The sequence below is a fragment of the Lampetra fluviatilis genome, chromosome 33 (genome assembly GCF_964198595.1).
Source record: "Lampetra fluviatilis chromosome 33, kcLamFluv1.1, whole genome shotgun sequence".
Taxonomy (NCBI): domain Eukaryota; kingdom Metazoa; phylum Chordata; class Hyperoartia; order Petromyzontiformes; family Petromyzontidae; genus Lampetra; species Lampetra fluviatilis.
This window is the reverse complement of record NC_136307.1, coordinates 11,139,075-11,160,408: the sequence shown is the minus strand read 5'-3', so window position 1 is coordinate 11,160,408 and position 21,334 is coordinate 11,139,075. Positions and strand designations below refer to the sequence as shown.

The 21,334-nt window shown below is 58.4% G+C and overlaps 1 protein-coding gene across 2 annotated transcripts in view; it reads right to left on the bottom strand.

The window, feature by feature from the left end:
• LOC144944064 (neuronal PAS domain-containing protein 3-like) overlaps window positions 1-20,260 on the bottom strand; it is a 60,192-nt gene extending 39,932 nt beyond the window's left edge. The window contains exon 1 of one of the 2 annotated variants that reach the window (XM_078872113.1): window positions 19,120-20,260. In XM_078872113.1, the coding sequence (XP_078728239.1) occupies window positions 19,120-19,271 (152 nt within the window). In that variant the 5' untranslated portion in view covers window positions 19,272-20,260. Of the gene's footprint in view, window positions 1-8,318; window positions 8,394-19,119 lie in introns of those variants that run through there. The other variant, XM_078872114.1, reaches the window with a different exon arrangement.
• Between the last annotated feature and the right edge of the window lie 1,074 nt (window positions 20,261-21,334).

Sequence of the window (21,334 nt, the reverse complement as noted above, 5' to 3'; positions counted from 1 at the left end):
AACTCCGATGAGCACGGTTGACTACGTACGGTGCGAAAGAAGTTCAACACACACGACACGACACACAGATGATACATCCCGGGCTGTGCCGCAAGACTCCACATTCTGGATCCACCCCACAAGAGGGGGATGAAGGGGGGGGTATAACCACACCACCTCCACCATAACCACCCCACCTCCACCGTAACCACACCACCTCCACCACGGACCCCGTTAGGCTGATGGCAGGGGGTGGGTGGACATTGTGGGGGTCTCTCAGCTTGGGGGGGGGGGCTGTGTGGGACCGCGCCTCCGTTGCGCGCGACTCGGCTGCGAGAGGTTCGAGTCCGAGTCCTGAGCGGTGCGGCCACCGCCACGGCACATCGAGTGACACGCGGTGAGGCTCGTGGGAGGATTTGGCTGCGATAAACTTCCACGTGATAAGCCACTTTCTTGAGCAATCATTTGTGGCCAGGTCGCTCCTGAAAAATACGTTAATACCTCAGTGGGCTTTAGCCTGGTAAGATAAAAAAGAAAGTAAGTTGTATTTGTACATTTGTTGAAGTGATTTGTTTACCTTTCCTATACTCTGTCCTCCTGTCGTGTTTTGGTTGTTGTTGTTGCAACTTTCCGACCCGTGTCCCTACTGGAGCTTCATAGCTCATCGGATTCCTCCTGCAGTAACAAATAAACATTCCGATCCTGATGAATGTTGACAGCGCGCGCCGGGACATCGCTCGGCTGTCGTCACGGCGCTCTCGGCCGTGTCGATCAAAGCACCGAGCAAGGGTTCGCAACGTGAAGCGATCGGCTGGCCGCGTGGGAGAGCCGAAACCAACGCAGAGCCCAGGTACGCGTGCGCAGGGTACGCGTGCGCAGGGTACGCATGTGCAAGGTACGCGTGTGCAAGGTACGCATGTGCAAGGTACGCATGTGCAAGGTACGCGTGTGCAGGGTACGCGTGTGCAGGGTACGCGTGTGCAAGGTACGCATGTGCAAGGTACGCGTGTGCAGGGTACGCGTGCGCAGGGTACGCATGTGCAAGGTACGCGTGTGCAAGGTACGCATGTGCAAGGTACGCATGTGCAAGGTACGCGTGTGCAGGGTACGCGTGTGCAGGGTACGCGTGTGCAAGGTACGCATGTGCAAGGTACGCATGTGCAAGGTACGCGTGTGCAGGGTACGCGTGTGCAGGGTACGCGTGTGCAAGGTACGCATGTGCAAGGTACGCGTGTGCAGGGTACGCGTGCGCAGGGTACGCGTGTGCAAGGTACGCGTGTGCAGGGTACGCATGTGCAAGGTACGCATGTGCAAGGTACGCGTGTGCAGGGTACGCGTGCGCAGGGTACGCGTGCGCAGGGTACGCGTGTGCAAGGTGTACGCGTGCGCAGGGTACGCGAGTGCGGGGTACGCGAGTGCAAGGTACGCGAGTGCAGGGTACGCGTGAGCAGGGTACGCGTGTCGGGGCGGTGTGGCGAGCCTGAGGCAGCTCCCTGCGCTGGTATTTTAATTCCTCCCAGGGGAGCAGGGGGAGGCAGCGGCCCCGTTCTCGCTCGAGTGATACGTGCGAGTGTGGAACTGGGTTTCTGTGTCATCGGCTGATCCCGCTCCATCCCATTCATCTTCACCCTCCGGATATTCCTACTCTGTTTCCCCTATTCATCCCCTATTCATCCTCCTCCCTTCCCTCCACCCCAACCCCTACCCCCTCCCTCCTGCTATTCCTCCTCCTGCTCACAAAATCCGCGGCGCTCTTCTTGGAGCCCCCTGGCAGTGAGCAGCGCCCCCCCCCCCAGCCCGCGTGGTGGTCGAGAACGGCCCGCGGAAGGAGTCACCGCGGGGCTACTTCCGAGACCACCACCCACGCCCCCCCCTCTCCTCCTCCTCCTATTTTGTTTTATTCCGCTTCACACGCCACGCAGCATCGTTGGCTCGAGATGAATGTTCATCACATTGGCAGTCGCGATGTTATTCCCTTCCCGGCGAGGGAGGGAGATGGACGAGGTTCGGTCAAATTGGGCGCCAAACGGAATGCGGCGGCGACCTCAACGTGCACACAGCCTGGCACAAGCGCCGTGGCGGCGATTGGCGGTTGTTGCGGTCGATACACACCAAACATTTGCCGACGCTGCTGCCGAGTTGCACGTCGAACTTCTTTCGCGCCGTACGTCGCCAAACGTGCTCGTCGGAGTTGGCGGCGGCGCACAATTAACGAAGCGACACTCGACGCGTTCGGAAAAAATATCGATGATTGGCGACGTTTCAGGCAATGGCCCTCCTTCACAGAGCATGTGCTACGAACATGAGACGCAAAGAGCCGTTGCCCAAAACGTCGTCTCTTGTATATTCTTCCGATGAAGGTCACGCGGTGGTCTTGACGGACGCTGTCGAGCCGACTCACGTGTTCTTATTGTCGTCGTCGTCGGTGACGGGCTGAGGTCACCAACCGAGGAGCCCGTTTCACCGCGGCTGGATTCGAACCCAGGCCTCGGCCCCTCTCGACTCCCTGGGGCCGCTCGGGCCGCCCCCCCCCCAGGTGCGTGACGTCATTTATGGACGGCCCCATATCAAAATAAAAAACGCAGAAGTTCTGCGACCTTTCAGAGCCTTCGCCTAAGAGTGCGCCGAGGGTTTCGGTAAAACGCAGCGGTCTGAGCATCGCCCGTTCCGTAACAACAACAGCAGCAGCAGCAAACTTCCAAGGTGGCTGGCTGCTGTGATTGGGAATGAGCGTCGCCGCCTTTTGAACGCGAGATGACGCGCGCACCACGGCAAAGGAAGATTTTGGCGTCGCCGTCGCCGGGATGGATTCTCACCCAGCGGCGAGACGGAGAGACGGGTTCCGCAAATCTCAAAACGCAACGCCACTGCACACCCCCTCCCGGGGTCCTCCCGAGACATGGAACTTCCCCTACAGGTGGCTGGGCGGTACCCCGGAGCTCAGAGACAATGAGCAGCCGACACCTCGAGGGCCTGGGGTTTGAAGCCAGGTTTTCACCGCTGCCAGCGATTAAAACCGGGGTCTTCAAGCGAAGGTCGCCTCAGCCGCACATTGACGCAGAGGCGAGTAGACTTGAATGAACTGAGTTGTAATTAAACAAGTGGAGCCACAGTTGAAGGTCGTCTCAGACCGGTCAAACCATAGACTTGCATGGAGACCCGCAGAGAACCACAGAAGACACACAGAGACCCGCACATTGACGCAGAGACTCGTAGACTTGCATGGACTGAGTTGTAATTAAACAAGTGTAGCCAGTTGATGGTCTTCTCAGCCCGGTCACCGATGTCAAAAGTCACCAGTTATTTCCCCTTCATCTTCTTGGTTCTTTCGGTAAAGTCACGTGCCTCTTCAAATTGGCATCGCAGCGCTCTAACGCAGGCGCGCTTGCAGCGAGCGGTGCATCACCCTGTGTGCCGGTGAAGGCTCCCCCGGGGGAGCGAGGGGGTGGGGGGGCGTTGCGTAACCGTCCCATGGCTACAACGCAAGCAGCCGTCCTCACCTGAGGACGGCTGCTTGCGTTGTAGCCGAAACGTCGTGAGAATTATATTATTTTATTATGATTTGTTTTTTTTATTATTTTATTACTTCCCTTCTACGTGACTTTACCGAAAGAACCAAGAAGATGAATCCCTGCAGTCACGAAAGCTTTAAACCAGTTATTTCCCGTTCAATTCAGTATGGAATATCGCTCATCTCCTGTTTACGGTCCTGAGCCTGTTCTAAGGAAATTCCACATTTGTATGGCAGGGGCGAGTCTTCCCTTAGAACAACCGCCGGGAACGTCCCCACACCGGACGCACGCTGGGCCACGTCCTCCCTGGCACCGGGACGTGAACTCACAACTTTCGCACCGCGCGGCCGCCCTCTCCGCCATCGACACACACAAAAAACAAAACCTCGTTCAACGGTGCTCTTCATGTTGTTGGTGCTGCTGCTGTTGCTTTATAACCTTGGCTGATTTCCAGCTCCGAGAATGAAAACATTCAGCGTTTGATCGGCATGCACCGAAGAAGCACTCCTGAGCAGGACACGCACGGCAGGTGTGGGCTGCCGTGCGGTGACGATGGGACGGTTACGCAACGCCCCCCACCCCCTCGCTCCCCCGGGGGAGCCTTCACCGGCACACAGGGTGATGCACCGCTCGCTGCAAGCGCGCCTGCGTTGGAGCGCTGCGATGCAAATTTGAAGAGGCACGGTGATTGAAACGACGCGGTTTGGTTGGAAAAATCTAAAAAATAAAAATACGACGCAAAAAATGAACGAGGCCTTTCCACCACTGCCCTGATGGGGGTGTCACCGGTGGCGCAGTGGCGGCGAGAAGGGCCCCTGGGTTCGACTCCCGACTAGGGGGGGGGGGCCCTCTTTGTGGTGTTTGTGTGTTCTCTCTACCCCTGTTCTACAGAGTGAGTGGAGGTTGTGTGTTCTCTCTACCCATGTTCTACAGAGTGAGTGGAGGTTGTGTGCTCTCTCTACCCATGTTCTACAGAGTGAGTGGAGTATGTGTGTTCTCTCTACCCATGTTCTACAGAGTGAGTGGAGGTTGTGTGCTCTCTCTACCCCTGTTCTACAGAGTGAGTGGAGGTTGTGTGTTCTCTCTACCCCTGTTCTACAGAGTGAGTGGAGGTTGTGTGTTCTCTCTCCTTCTGTTCTACAGAGTGAGTGGAGGTTGTGTGTTCTCTCTACCCATGTTCTACAGAGTGAGTGAGTGGAGGTTGTGTGTTCTCTCTACCCATGTTCTACAGAGTGAGTGGAGGTTGTGTGTTCTCTCTACCCCTGTTCTACAGAGTGAGTGGAGGTTGTGTGTTCTCTCTACCCCTGTTCTACAGAGTGAGTGGAGGTTGTGTGTTCTCTCTACCCATGTTCTACAGAGTGAGTGGAGGTTGTGTGCTCTCTCTACCCCTGTTCTACAGAGTGAGTGAGTGGAGGTTGTGTGCTCTCTCTACCCATGTTCTACAGAGTGAGTGGAGGTTGTGTATTCTCTCTACCCCTGTTCTACAGGGTGAGAGGAGTTTGTGTGTCTCTATGGGTCTCTGTGTATCTCTGTGGGTCTCTACATTTGTGTATGTGTCCGTGTGGGAAGCGGTGGTGTAGTGGTTAGCGCGCTGCGCTACAAACCCGGCCGCCCGAGTTCGATTCCCGCTCACAGTAAACTCCGGTGACGATTATCTGAATCGGTCCTGGGCCTCCCCTATGTCGACTCAGCCTCAAATAAATACCTGGTGTGCGGTGTGTAAACATCGCCACTGGGGAAACAAAGGCGGCCGGGCGTGGTGCTGGCCACCCATCTCCTCGTGTGCCGTGGTGGCCTTCATAGGTGCTCGCTAACAGCACTTGCCCCTACAGTCTGTGACGTGTATATGGGGGATCTTTGTCTTTTGCCTCTGTTGCATCTCCCTCTCTGTGTCTCTATGGATTTACCACACGGGCTGCAGCTGGGGTTGCGTGGCCACGACCACATACAGCTTATATCAAGACCAGGATCCTTGCAAATGCGATTTTTTTTTCAAGCGATGAGTCAGCAGGGCTGGCATCCGGCATTTGCAGGCAGGCGGTCGGACCGCGGGCGATCTGTGTCCACGGGCGTCCACTCTGTCCCCACGACGGGACCGGTACCTACCGGGGCCTACCGGGGCCTACCGGGGCCAGGTTCACCCGTGCTGACCGCAGGCTCCTTGCTCGAGTTCAGAAGTCTCGCGAGCCAAAACGCCGCTTCCGTTCGCGGACGGTGAACACAAAAGATGCTTTGCGGAAAGAAAAACGAAAACTACCGATGTTTAAATTGGTCAAAAGAGTGGGGGCCCAGACGAGACGGCTGGGATGAGAGATGGAGCAAGGTGACCCCACGGGCACGGCAGCGACTCCAGACGGAGACCCAACATCAGTTCCACTGCCGCAAGACGAGCCCACCACAACGCCACCAACACCCCCACCACAACTCCACCACAACCACAACACGATCCCAACACAACCCCACCACAACGTTACCAACACCCACACCAACATCCCCACCACACCAACACCCTCACCACAACTCCACCACAACGCCACCAACACCCCCACCACAACTCCACCAACACCCCCACCAACACCCCCACCACAACTCCACCACAACGCCACCAACTCCCCCACCACAACTCCACCACAACGCACACCAACATCCCCACCACAACTCCACCACAACTCCACCAACATCCCCACCACAACTCCACCACAACGCCACCAACTCCCCCACCACAACTCCACCACAACGCCACCAACATCCCCACCACAACTCCAAAGACAAAGATCCCCCGTAAAGCCTTAACAGACTGTCGGATGCAAGTGCCGTTAGTGAGACGCTACGAAGGCCAGGACGGCAGCACCAAGCCCGGCCGCCTTTGTCTCCCATTTGGCGATGCTTACACACCGCATAAGGTACTCATTTGAGGCTGTGTCGACCTAGGGGAGGGCCCAGCACCGGTTCAGATAAAGGTCACCGGTGTTGGCCGTGAGAGAGAATCGAACCCGGGTCGCCGGGTTCGTAGCGCAGCGTAGCGCTAACCACTACGCCACCGCTCCCCGCCCCGTGTCCACCGGGCATCTCGATCGTCACTCCACGTGGCCGTCGCCCACGCACGGACTTGCAACGCCGATGGCTTCGATACGGCACGGTGCGGCACGACACCCACGGTGCGGCACGACACCCACTGGGCACACGGCACGCACACACCGCACAACACGCACACACGATACACACAACACGCACGCACTATGCGCATGGCACGCACAATACGCACCAGTACACACACGATACGCACGGTACGCACGCACGGCGAATCATGTGGTTTGTATGCGTGGTACAATACAATTCGCGTGACCCTCCAGCCACTAGACGCCGCTGTGATTATTATTATTATTTACTGGACAACAACTTCCCCCCCCCCACCACCAAATAAATACTTGAAGCAAGTAAGGAGCCCCGAATCGTTACAAGAGCATCATCAGTCACGCGACCAAACAATCTCCAAGTGACAGAAACACTCATCGATCGGACCTCGTACACGGGTGAACACACCTAGACACGCGTGAACACACCCAGACACGCGTGAACACCCTAGTGAACACGCCCAGACACACGTGGACACACCTAGACACGCGTGAACACACCCAGACACGCGTGAACACCCTAGTGAACACGCCCAGACACACGTGAACACACCTAGACACGCGTGAACACACCCAGACACGCGTGAACACCCTAGTGAACACGCCCAGACACACGTGAACACACCTAGACACGCATGAACACACCCAGACACGCGTGAACACCCTAGTGAACACGCCCAGACACACGTGAACACACCTAGACACGCGTGAACACACCCAGACACGCGTGAACACCCTAGTGAACACGCCCAGACACACGTGAACACACCTAGACACGCATGAACACACCCAGCCACGCGTGAACACCCTAGGGAACACGCCCGACACACGTGAACACACCTAGACACGCGTGAACACACCCAGACACGCGTGAACACCCCCAGACACACGTGAACACACCTAGACACGCGTGAACACACCTAGTGAACACACCTAGACACGCGTGAACACGCCTAGTGAACACACCTAGACACGCGTGAACACGCCGAGACACACCCCAGATCCAGGTGAACAGCCGTGAAGCACGCCACAGTCGATCCACTGCTGGATGACAACTCCTCCCTAATGCGTCGCCATGTGGCGGTCCTTGTGAGTGCCACGATCCACTCAGCGCGCGATCCGACTTCATCGCTCCGTCTCCACGGAGTCGGCCCTCTCTGGGGGCCCGTCCCCTGCCTGCCTGTCTGCCCCGGTCAGTGGGAGCGTACTGCGAACATCAGCGCAAGCAGGTGATGGTCGTGGTCGCGGAGGATGTTCGTGACGGTGGAGGCGGTGGAAGGATGTTAGCGATGGTGGAGGTGATGGTGGTGGTGTTTTTTGGAGGTAGCAATGGTGGTGGTGATATGATAGGAGCTAATGATGGAGTTCGGTGAGGATGATGGCGAAGGTGGTGATGAAGTTGAACGTGATGATGGAGTTGGTGATGGTAGTGATATTGGTGGTGATGACAGATGTGATGGTGATGATTATGGTTGTAATGAAGATCGATGTGATGGTGATAATGGTGGTGGTAGATGTTGATGATGATGGTGATGTTGATGTTGGTGGTGATGATGGTGGTGGTGATGATGGTGGAGATGTTAGTGGTGATGGTAGATGGTGATGTTGGTGGTGATGGTAGATGTTGGTGGTGATGGTAGATGTTAATGATGATGTGATGTTGGTGGTGATGCTGTTGATGGGACCACTTTACCCTGGCCGCCTCGCTGCTGCTCCACTGCGCGCACGCACCATGGCCCCGACCCTGACCTCGACCTTGACCTCGACCCTGACCCCTAAGGCGCGTGGGGGGTCACGGGTCCCGCGGGGGTCATCCCAGGACCCCCCTCCCCCACCCGCCACCAGGGCCCGGGGGTCACGGTGGGGGGAGGGGAGGGCGAGGCGGAGAAGGGGGGGGGCGAGGGAGCGAGGAGAAGGAGCGGAGAGGGGCACTGGAGCCGTCGAGCATGAAGTGGAGAGAGTAGCAGGAGACCCAGTGCGGGGAAGAGCGTGCGGGAGAGCGTGCGGGGGAGAGAGCGTGTGAGAGAGCGTGCGGGGGAGAGAGCGTGTGAGAGAGCGTGCGGGGGAGAGAGCGTGTGAGAGAGCGTGCGGGGGAAAGAGCGTGTGTGGGAGAGAGCGTGCGGGGGAGAGCGTGTGTGGGAGAGAGCGTGTGTGGGAGAGAGCGTGCGGGGGAGAGCGTGTGGGAGAGAGCGTGCGGGGGAGAGAGCGTGTGGGAGAGCGTTCCGGGGGAGAGAGCGTGCGGGGGAGAGAGCGTGTGAGAGAGCGTGCGGGGGAGAGAGCGTGTGAGAGAGCGTGCGGGGGAGAGAGCGTGTGAGAGAGCGTGCGGGGGGGAAAGAGCGTGTGTGGGAGAGAGCGTGCGGGGGAGAGCGTGTGTGGGAGAGAGCGTGTGTGGGAGAGAGCGTGCGGGGGAGAGCGTGTGGGAGAGAGCGTGTGGGAGAGAGCGTGTGGGAGAGAGCGTGCGGGGGAGAGCGTGTGTGGGAGAGAGCGTGTGGGAGAGAGCGTGTGGGAGAGAGCGTGTGGGAGAGAGCGTGCGGGGGAGAGCGTGCGGGAGAGAGCGTGCGGGAGAGAGCGTGTGGGGGAGAGAGCGTGTGGGAGAGAGCGTGTGTGTGGAGAGAGCGTGTGGGAGAGAGGCGTGTGGGAGAGAGCGTGTGGGAGAGAGCGTGTGTGGGAGAGAGCGTGTGGGAGAGAGCGTGCGGGGGAGAGCGTGCGGAGAGAGCGTGCGGAGAGAGCGTGTGGGGGAGAGAGCGTGTGGGAGAGAGCGTGTGTGGGAGAGAGCGTGTGGGAGAGAGCGTGTGTGGGAGAGAGCGTGTGGGAGAGAGCGTGCGGGAGAGAGCGCGTGTGGGAGAGAGCGTGTGGGAGAGAGCGTGCGGGGGAGAGCGTGCGGGGGAGAGCGTGCGGGAGAGAGCGTGCGGGAGAGAGCGTGGCGGGAGAGAGCGTGTGTGGGAGAGAGCGTGTGGGAGAGAGCGTGCGGGGGAGAGCGTGCGGGAGAGAGCGTGCGGGAGAGAGCGTGCGGGAGAGAGCGCGTGTGGGAGAGAGAGCGTGTGGGAGAGAGCGTGCGGGGGAGAGCGTGTGTGGGAGAGAGCGCGTGTGGAGAAAGCGTGTGGGAAGAGAGCGTGCGGGGGAGAGCGTGCGGGAGAGAGCGTGCGGGGGAGAGCGTGTGTGGGGAGAGAGCGCGTGTGGGAGGAAAGCGTGTGGGAGAGAGCGTGCGGGGGAGAGCGTGCGGGAGAGAGCGTGCGGGGGAGAGCGTGCGTGGGAGAGAGCGCGCGTGGGAGAGAGCGTGTGGGAGAGAGCGTGCGGGGGAGAGCGTGCGGGAGAGAGCGTGCGGGAGAGAGCGTGCGGGGGAGAGCGTGCGGGGAGAGCGTGCGGGGGAGAGCGTGTGTGGGAGATGAGCGTGTGGGAGAGAGAGCGTGTGTGGGAGAGAGCGTGCGGGGGAGAGCGTGCGTGGGAGAGAGCGTGTGGGAGAGAGCGTGTGGGAGGAGAGCGTGTGGGGGAGAGCGTGCGGGGGAGAGCGTGCGGGGGAGAGCGTGTGTGGGAGAGAGCGTGTGGGAGAGGCGGGGGAGACAGGAGAGCGAGGGGGGAGTTTCGGAGTGAAGGGGATGAGAGGGGGGGGGGCGAGGGGGGTGATTAGGAGAGTGTGGAAGCGGTCGGCGAGTAGGGAGGGGGGAGAGGAGTTTGAGATTTGCTGGCAGAGCCGAGGGTCCTGGGGGAGGGGCGGGGAGATGAAGGAGGGAGATGGGGGAGCGGAGAGGGGGGGGAGAGAGTGACCCGGAGAAGAGAGAAGGGGGGAGCTGAGGGGGGCGGGGGAGCTGAGGGGGGGGGGGGAGCTGAGGGGAGGGCTGAGGGGGGGAGCTGAGGGGGGGGGGGAGCTGAGAGGGGGGAGCTGAGGGGGGGGGAGCTGGAGTGGGGGGGCTGAGGGGGGGGGGAGCTGAGGGGGGGGAGCTGAGGGGAGGAGCTGAGGGGGGGGCTGAGGGGGGGGGAGCTGAGGGGGGGGCTGAGGGGGGGGGAGCTGAGGGGGGGGCTGAGGGGGGGGAGAGCTGAGGGGGGGGCTGAGGGGGGGAGCTGAGGGGGGGGGGCTGATGGGGGGGGCTGATGGGGGGGAGCTGAGGGGGGGGCTGAGGGGGGGAGCTGAGGGGGGGGCTGAGGGGTGAGAGCTGAGGGGGGGGCTGAGGGGGGGGCTGAGGGGGGGGAGCTGAGGGGGGGGGCTGAGGGGGGGGGGAGCTGAGGGGGGGGAGCTGAGGGGGGGGGGAGCTGAGGGGGGGAGCTGAGGGGGGGGCTGAGGGGGGGGGAGCTGAGGGGGGGGGCTGAGGGGGGGACTGAGGGGGGGGGGACTGAGGGGGGGGAGCTGAGGGGGGGGAGCTGAGAGGGGGGAGCTGAGGGGGGGCTGAGGGGGGGGGCTGAGGGGGGGGAGCTGAGGGGGGGGCTGAGGGGGGGAGCTGAGGGGGGGCTGAGGGGGGGAGCTGAGGGGGGGGGCTGAGGGGAGGGGGGAGCTGAGGGGGGGGGGCTGAGGGGGGGGGAGAGCTGAGGGGGGGGCTGAGGGGGGGGAGCTGAGGGGGGGGCTGAGGGGGGGGAGCTGAGGGGGGGGGCTTAGGGGGGGGCTGAGGGGGGGGGGGAGCTGAGGGGGGGGGCTGAGGGGGGGGGGAGCTGAGGGGGGGGAGTTGAGGGGGGGGGAGCTGAGGGGGGGAGCTGAGGGGGGGGGCTGAGGGGGGGGGGGAGCTGAGGGGGGGGAGCTGAGGGGGGGGGGCTGAGGGGGGGAGAGCTGAGGGGGGGGGGAACTGAGGGGGGGGGAGCTGAGAGGGGGGGAGCTGAGAGGGGGGGAGCTGAGAGGGGGAGCTGAGGGGGGGGCTGAGGGGGGGGGGCTGAGGGGGGGAGCTGAGGGGGGGAGCTGAGGGGGGGCTGAAGGGGGGGAGCTGAGGGGGGGGAGCTGAGGGGGGGCTGAGGGGAGCTGAGGGGGGGAGCTGAGAGGGGGGGAGCTGAGAGGGGGAGCTGAGGGGGGGGCTGAGGGGGGGGGCTGAGGGGGGGGAGCTGAGGGGGGGAGCTGAGGGGGGGCTGAAGGGGGGGAGCTGAGGGGGGGGAGCTGAGGGTGGAGCTGAGGGGGGGAGCTGAGGGGGGGAGCTGAGGGGGGAGCTGAGGGGGGGAGCTGAGGGGGGGTGGATGAGGGGGGGGATGAGGGGGGGTAGGAGAGACGGGAACCCGGGCCCAGAGCGGGTCCCCGCGTCTCCTGCACAAAGCGAAACCCACAGAGCGAGAGGCGGCGCGACGCGGCGATACAGTAGAGGTGTGTGAGAGAGAGAGAGGGGGAGAGGGGGTGTGAGGGGGGTTGTGAGAGAGAGGGGGGAGAGGGGGGAGAGAGGGGAGTGTGTGAGTGTGTGAGAGAGGGGGAGAGGGGGGAGAGTAGTGTGTGAGAGAGGGGGAGAGAGAGAGTGTGGGGGATAGAAGATAGTATGTGTGTGAGAAGGGAGAATGAAAGAGTGTGTGTGAGAGAGAGGGGGAGTGTGTGTGAGAGAGGGGAGCGTGAAAGAGTGTGTGTGAGAAAGAGTGCGTGTGTGTTAGAGAAAGAGTGTGTGTGAGAAAAAGTGCGTGTGTGTTAGAGAAAGAGTGTGTGTGAGAAAAAGTGCGTGTGTGTTAGAGAAAGAGTGTGTGTGAGTAAGGGAGAGTTACTGTATGTGATAGAGTGTCAGAAAGAGGGTGTGGGGAGCGGTGGTGTAGTGGTTAGCGCACTGCGCTACGATCCCGGGCGACCCGAGTTCGATTCCCGCTCACTGCCAACACCGGTGACCATCATCCGAACCGGTCCAGGGCCTCCCCTAGGTCGACTCAGCCTAAAATAAGTAGCTGGTGCGGTGTGTAAACATCGCCACTAGGGAGACAAAGGCGGCCGGGCATGGTGCTGGCCCTCGTGTGCTCGCTAACAGCACGCGTCAGCCTGCACGGCTGTTCAGTGACCCACAGCCACTCTTGGACATGTTCACCGTCTAAAGTCTCTCCTCTCTGCACCGCAGTGAGACCCACATCACGTTCAGCCGAGCTTGGAGCATTGAAGAATATTCTGAGGGAGGCCGGTCGGCCGAAACGTCAGGGACGTTTTCATTTCAGCACGGGCAATGCAACGCGCGTGCTTGTTGTTGGTTGTAACGAGCCTCGCTCGTGTCTCCACGTGGTCGTCTCCTCGTGGGTGTTGGAGGTGACCCCCCCCTGCCCACCTATGCAGCCACCAAAGACAAAGATCCCCCGTATAGCCTTTAACAGATTGTTGGGGCAAGTGCTGTTAGCGAGTAGCACCTACGAAGGCCGGCACGGCACACGAGAGTGTGGGTGAGCAGCATTGCGCCCGACCGCCTTTGTCTCCCCCGTGGCGATGTTCACACACCGCACCAGGTACTCACTTTAGGCTGAGTCGAACTAGGGGAGGCCCAGGACCGGTTCAGATGATCGTCACTGGGTGTTGGTGACCGTGAGCGGGAATCGAACCCGGGGTTTCCGGGTTCGTAGCGCAGCGTAAGCGCTAACCGATGCACCACCGCTCCCCACGCGTCACCCCTCCACTCCTCACACGCCCCCTGAACTCCCCCAACCCACCCGCCACGCCTCCTGCCGCCCCGTAGCGAGATGAGCCGTGGGCAGGTGCGATGGGGGGGGGGAAGCCACGGACACATTCGGGCCCACAATTGACGACGAGTTAAAGAGAAGCAGAAGCGTTAACGGAGGCGAGGGGAGTCCTCCATCCAGCGGTGGATAGACAATGGCGAAACTATGACGACGATGGTGGTCGTGTGTGGCGAGGTAACTGGTTGTGTTTGATGAAGTGAATCGTGGTTGATGATGGTCGTCATGATGATGGTGGTGGTGGTGATGATGCCGTTGATAATGATTGGAGAGGATTGATCGGTGGTGATGATATTAATGATTTATGGGTGATTACACTGTATAACACTTTTTTGTTCCTGGGTAGTAAGTAAGTGTTATTTCCTATTTGCTTATGCCTCAAAAGTACAGAAAATTGATATTTTCCCCCACAAACTTTGCTTTTGTGACAAGGATAGTGATATTTCGAAATTTACCTATTTTCCAGAACATTCCAGATAAATTCAGTGCTGAGTAAACTTGGAGTAACTTCTATAACATTCTAGAATTTTCCAGTAATATAAATAGTAGCATAAATACAGGGGCATTAAGCCCACCAGTTCAGTTTAGTTCCAGCTGCCTAAGTGGATACATATCTGCATTTTTATGAGATGGCTGCAAGCATCCGGCAGACGCATTTTGCTATATCTGCTGCCAATTTATCAAGACAAGAGCGAAAAAGTACTCTGTGGAAGCATCTGCTAAGATGTGCGAGGCCTACAAGGCATATTTCGGCATCAAGACAAGCTGTGGGCACCTATTATAAGCTTTAAATCAAAATTTGTGGGCACCTAATTTCACCTGCGAGCAATGCAAAAAAACTCTGGAAGATAAGATGGACAATTGTTGCTCGGAATTTTTTGTTATATAACTTGTTAAAATAAAACAAAATGTAAGTAAATTTTTTTAAAATGTTTTACAATTTTCAATGTTATTGAAAAAATATATACCATATATGAAAAATGTTGCGATAATCTCTTACACATTAGTCATGGGTGAAATACATGTTTTTTGTAGGATGGTACAGAGGGGAAAAGAGAGCCATGAAGTTCGCGATCCCAAGAATTTGGCGGGAACCCACTGACCACTCAAGCAACTGCTTCTTCTGCATGGTGGACCCTTCCAAACGTAGGACTGTCAAGAATGCACCTGCTATCACATTGCTTCATCCATCGCCCCGGTGCCACACTGCCATGAGCTCCCCGTACCTACTCCTCCGGAGAGCGAGCAACCGTCTTTAGAATAGAGCAGCAAGTCAGAGCAAGGAAGACGTTGTAGATGCAGATCAACAATTTCAGAGGTGGAGCTGAGGAGAGAAACCCATACTACCCCAACCATAAAGACCTCAACGACTTGATCAGAGATCTTGGTCTCACCAAGTCCAATGCCGAGCTTTTGACGTCTAGGCTCAAGCAGTGGAACGTGTTGGATTAAAGTGTGCAAGTTGCAGATCAGAGGAAGCATCACCAACCTTTTTGCAGCTTCTTCACCCGTCAATATGAGCTCTGCTTCTGCCACAACATGACCAGTCTGTTCGAGGCAATCGGGATCGCCTGTAACCAGAATGAGTGGCGCCTCTTCATTGACAGCTCATCCAGGAGCCTCAAAGCCATGCTGCTCCATAATGGTAACAAGTACCCGTCTCTTCCCCTGGCTCACTCGGTGCACCTCAAAGTGGATTACAACAGCATCAAGACCTTGCTAGACGCCTTGAAGTATGATGAGTATGGCTGGGAGGTCATCGGAGACTTCAACATGGTGGCATTCCTGATGGGTCTCCAAGGCGGTTTTACCAATTTTCCCTGCTATCTTCGGCTTTGGGACAGCAGGGACACCAAGGCGCACTACCACAGATGGGACTGGCCACAGCGGACCGAGTTCTCTGTGGGGAGGAACCACATCAAGTGGGAGCCACTGGTGGACCCCCCCAAGGTGCTGATGCCACCACTGCACATCAAATTGGGCCTTATGAAACAAATTGTCAGAGCTGTAGATAAGGAGTCGGCAGCCTTCAAGTACCTTCAATACTTCTTCCCTAAGCTGTCTGAGGCAAAGGTCAAAGCCGGTGTCGTCCTGGAGTGCAATGAATTCCCCAAGAAGCTCACTAGTAAGGAGAAAGCGGCTTGGAACAGCTTTGTCGCAGTGGTTCGTGGCTTCCTGTGCAATCACAAGGTCGAAAAGTACGTGGAGCTGGTTGAGACTGGTGAAGAACTACGGCATAATGGGCTGTATGATGTCCCTCAAAGTCCATATCCTTGATGCCCATCTTGATAAATTCAAGGAGAACATGGGAGTGTACTCGGAGGAGCAAGGCGAGCGCTTCCACCAGGATATACTGGACTTTGAACGCCGCTACCAAGGACAGTATAACGAGAACATGATGGGAGACTACATTTGGGGGCTGATTCGTGAAAGTGATTTACATTGTAATCGTAAATCTCGAAAAACTATTCACTTCTAAATCTTTTGTAGTAATTTTTTTATTACTTTAGTATAAATACATGTACATTTTGATTCATATGTTGTTTTTCGCCCGTTTTCTAATTTAAAATAGGTACAATAAAAAATGTCACTGTCCTGGTCACAAAAGCAAAGTTTGTGGGGAATAATAGCCATTTTATATACTTTTTAGGCATAAACAATTACGAAATAACACTTACTACCCAGGAACAGAAATTGTGTTACATAGTGTTATTGATTGGTAGTGGTGTTGATGTTGCGTGATGATGCCGCTGCCAATGATTGCTGCCGCTGCTGATGATGACTCCCTATCGGCCGTTCTCCTCTGACGAACGCGTCCCAGTCATCCGTGCCCTCGACTCCCTGCCCCTGTTAAAATGCAGAACTCGATAGCCTTCCCCGACTGCCTTCCTCCATCAAATACAAATTCAGCGTCTTCAGATGCCGTCGCATTTACACGCCGCGCACACTCCGAAGCAGTCTAATTGCGCGCTGCAGACTTGCACAGACTGCCACGCAGACCCGCAGACTCGCACAGAGACGCGTGGCTTTGCTGGCTATGCACGTGGCCGTCTGTAATCCGGCACTGCGGAGGGCGGCAGCGAGGGTTGATGGATCACCACCGCACACACACGCGCGTTGTGAGACTCCCTTCCCCGTAGGTGGGCGTCGAGGAGGTGGTGCCGTACTCCTGGGCTCTGCCAGGAGAAGGCGGTACACGGCTAAAATGTCGACTCCATCTGTTCCGTCTGCATGGGATAGAGCGTTCCCCCTCGCACGCGTGGGTTTTCTCCGGGTGCTCCGGTTGCCTCCCACATGTAAAAAACTCATCAATTGGCCGATAACACCTTCATATGTAGAGGACCGAAGATCTTGGGCAATTGTTATGAGTGCTGACTGCTCACCCCGTGGCTGCTGCTGCCTTCCTACAGCTTCGTCCGTGGTTCCTTTGCTTGGCGCCTCTGAGGCGTCCTCTCTGTCTGAGTCGTCCTCTCTCTCTGTCTGAGTCGTCCTCTCTCTCTGTCTGAGTCGTCCTCTCTCTCTCCGAGTCGTCCTCTCTCTCTCCGAGTCGTCCTCTCTCTCTCCGAGTCGTCCTCTCTCTCTCCGAGTCGTCCTCTCTCTCTCCGAGTCGTCCTCTCTCTCTCCGAGTCGTCCTCTCTCTCTCCGAGTCGTCCTCTCTCTCTCCGAGTCGTCCTCTCTCTCTCAGAGTCGTCCTCTCTCTCTGAGTCGTCCTCTCTCTCTGAGTCGTCCTCTTTCTCTCTCTCTCTGAGTCGTCCTCTCTCTCTCTTAGAGTCGTCCTCTCTCTCTCTCCGAGTCGTCCTCTCTCTCTGAGTCGTCCTCTCTCTCTGAGTCGTCCTCTCTCTCTGAGTCGTCCTCTTTCTCTCTCTCTCTGAGTCGTCCTCTCTCTCCGAGTCGTCCTCTCTCTCTCTCAGAGTCGTCCTCTCTCCACGAGAGCGATGAGTGAGTGGATGTCACGCTGCTCTGGAGGGCGCAGCGTGCCAGGTGGGCGTGGTGCTTGCTCATTGTACAATCAGCGCGCCCGCTGCGGTGGATGTGCAGCATCGTAAGCTGCGATCAAATTCACACGCTGCTGCTGCTGCCTAAATAAACAATGACTTATTGTCGACGGCGCTGTTGCTATTTATTTATTATAATAATTATTGCTCAGTGATGATTATTAAGATGAATCAGTGATGATGGTTGATTGATCAGTTATGGTTATGCCTGATCAGTGATGATTATGATCGGTCAGTGATTATTACTGATCAGGGGTGATTATTATAATTGAGTAGTGATGATCGATCAGATATGATGATTGTGATTGATCATGATAATGATCGATCCGTGAGTGATGAAAATTGCTGATGATGATCAATCAGTGGTGGTGGTGTTTCCTGCTACTATCTGATGATGATGTTGACGATGATGGTGATAATTGTTGATGATGACTGATCAGTGGTGATGTTTCCTGCTACTATCCGATAATGACGATGTTGATGATGGTGATAATTGTTGATGATTGATCAGTGGTGGTGATGTTGATGATGGTGGTGGTTATTGTTGATGATGACCGATCAGCGGTGGTGATGTTTCCTGCTACTATCCGATAATGACGATGTTGATGATGGTGACAATTGTTGATAATGATTGATGAGTGGTGGTGATGTTGATGATGGTGGTGGTGGTGGTGACTGCTACCGAATGTGTCTCGCTCGTCTCGATACCCGAGGGGGTTAGCGCTCCACGCGAGACCCCCGTGCACAGCTGAAAGAGGCCCTGGGCGGGAACGTCGCCACACGAACGTCACTCACGCGGCTGGCCAAACGTCCCATGAACATCGCCATGAACATCCACATGAACATCCCCAGTGTGGCAGGAGCCGCCTCCAAATAACCTCTCGACACTCAGACATCGAAGCTTTCCCGACGACATCTAAACACGCACACACGCACTTGTCTGTGTGTGCGCGTGTTGAACTTAGCGGTGGTGTGGTGGTTAGCGCTGCGCTACGAAGTTCGATTCCCGCTCACGGCCAACACTGGTAACGATTATCTGAACCGGTCCTGGGCCTCCCCTAGGTCGACTCAGCCTTAAACGAGTACCTCGTGCGGTGTGTAAACATCCCCACTAGGGAGACAAAGGCGGCCGGGCGTGGTGCCGGCCACCCACCCCCTCGTGTGCCGTGCCGGCCTTCGTAGGTGCTCGCTAACAGCACTTGCCCCAACAGCCTGTTAAGGCTCTATGGGGGAAATCTATATAGTTTTTTGTTCAACTTATTTCGCGCATCTCCGATTAGCACGGTCGGCTACGTGTACGGTGCGAAAGAAGTTCAACATACACGCGGTAAAGCCGCATTGTGATTCGCGGATTGGGAGCGGTGGCGCGGTGGTTAGCGCCGCTGGGCTCCGAAACGGTGGGTCGCGAGCTCCGGCCCCTTCACCAACGCGCATCGACTCGCGTGGTGAAGTATGGCGACGCAGAGGACAAGGAGCCACCGCGGAGTGACGGCGGAAAAGCTCCGCATGGTGACCACAAGCACAACCACCACCACTACCACCACAACAACTCAAAAACAACCACCATAACCAATAACCACGACCACCAACCACAACTACCACGACCACAACAGCTCCAAAACAACCACTATAACCACAACCACTATAACCGCAACCACTATAACCGCAACCACTATAACCGCAACCACCATAAGCGACACCGTAACCACCAATAACCACAAACAACCACCAGCAGCAGCAACCAGCAGAGTCAACCCTCGCATCAGCCCCGTGATGGAATTCGCTCGCGCGTTACCGTGCGCGAGCGCGCGTCCCCCTCTCTCGTCTCCTCTCTCACCCCCTCTCTCGCTCGCCCCCTCTCTCGCCCCTCTCGCGCCCCCTCGCCGGGGTCCTCACCGGTCCGGGAAGGGGGCGAACCCCATGCCGAAGGAGCCGTTGAGGGGAGTCATGGAGCCCGCCGCCAGCGCCGAGCCATCGCCGGCTAAGAGCCCGGCGGCCGTGCCGCTCGCCACCGCGGCGTCCGCGTAGTCCGAGAAGAGGCGGTGCATCCCAGGGACTGCGCGCTCCTCCCTCCCGCTACCGCTCAGCCCCGACTCACGAAGACCGGGAGCCCTGGCTCAGGGAAGAACTCGTGGCTCATGAAGACGGGAGACGCCTGGCTCGCGGAGGGAGCGTCCTGGCTGCTGGAGAGAGCGAGAGCTAGTGGCTCATGGAGACGGAGCGGCGTGGCTCATGGAGACGGAGCGGCCTGGCTCATGGAGATGGAGCGGCCTGGCTCATGGAGACGGAGCGGCGTGGCTCATGGAGACGGAGCGGCCTGGCTCATGGAGATGGAGCTGCCTGGCTCATGGAGATGGAGCCACCTGGCTCATGGAGAAAGCAAGACTTGTGGCTCATGAAGAGAGGAGGAAACGCCTGGCTCACGGAGCGTCGTGGCTCCTGGAGAGAGCGAGAGCTCTGGATTATGGAGAGGGAGGGGAGAGTGGGAAGAGGGGGGGGGGGTGGTAACGGCTCAGCGCGACTCAGCGCTGCCCGGGGGCTCACGAGTTAGAGCCCCAACGGAGGCACGACCGCTGAGCCACGACTGCGCTCCGGGCAGCGCGGCGAGGTGTCGCGTCTCGCATCGCGCGCCCCCAGTCCCTCCCCGGACTCCTGCCGCTACCGCTACTCTCCTCGCTGTTGTATGTGCGTTGGACTTCTTGCGCACCGTACGTAGCCGCTGCTGCTGTAGTAGTTGTTGTTGTTGCTGCTCGAGTAGTTGTAGCTGCAGCTGCTCCCGTGTGTCGAGGTAGTTTGCGACGCTGCGTCGTCTCTGCTGTCGGGCTGCTGCTGCTGCTGCGTCGAGACGGGGCGCGCGAGATGAGCAGCAACACGCGGGGCCCTCCGCCTCCTCCCCCGCCTCCTCCTTCTCCGCCTCCTCCGCTGCTGCTGCTGCTCTCCAGGGTGAGGGTCAGGGCCGGAGCGCGTGGTGCCCCGCGCGGGGCGGTCGAGGAGTGGAGAGAAGTGAGAGGGAGCAGAGAGAAGGGTGGGGGGGGGCTCGTGGTGGTGGTGCGGGAGCGTTAACACGCAGCGCTCGAGATGAGCCAATGGGCGGTTCCTCCTAGCATCTCCCCCGCCCCGCCCCTGGGTTCCACTGACAACGTGTTGCACGTGAATCCATGTGCAGCATGTGATGGGTGTGTGTGTCAGTGCATATCTGTCTGTGTGTACGTGGGGAGTGGTGGTGGAGCGGTTAGCGCGCTACGCTACGAACCTGGCGATCCGGGTTCGATACCCGCTCACGGCCGACAGCGGTGACGATTATCGGAAACGGTCCTGGGCCTCCCCTAGATCGACTCAGACTTAAATGAGTGCCTGGTGCGTTGTGTAAACATCGCCAATGGGGAGACAAAGGCGGCCGGGCGTGGTGTTGGCCACCCACCCCCTCGTGTGTCTTGTCAGCCTTCATAGGTGCTCGCTATCAGAGCTTGCCCCAAACGCCTGTTAAAGGCTATATGGGGAGTCTTTGTCTTTGCGTCTCTCTGCGCGTGTGTGGAGCGGCGGTGTATTGGGTAAGCGCACCGCGCTACGAACCAGGCGGCCCGAGTTCGACATCAGTGGCGAATATCCGAACCGGTCCTGGACTTACCTTAGGTAGACTCGACCTTAAATGAGTACCTCTGTGCGATATGTACACATCATCACCGGTGAGACAAAGGCGGCCGGGCGTGGTGCTGTCCACGCCACCCCCTCCGACTCACGAGGTGGGAGGGGGGGGACGAGGTAGGGACGAGGTGGGGGGGGGGACGAGGTGGGGGGGGGGGGGCGAGGTGGTCTCGGTGTCGCTTGTCTCGCCGTTGCCCCCCCCCGACCCCGCACGTCCGACGATCTCGGTTGGCGTGCGGACGTTGGCGACAGCGGCGCTCACCTGGTGGTTGACGCGGGGTGAGCGTGACGAGGGCAGTTGGCGCGTCATGAGCACGGTCGGTGCACCCCCAAACCCCGTAAGTTACACGCGGCTGGGTTGACAGGAAGCTTCGAGGCATGCCAATCAAACTACAGCGGGGCTCCCCACAATCGCACACAGCCGCGACTCACGCGACTGCACTTGTTTTTCCTAAACTTGTTCGTC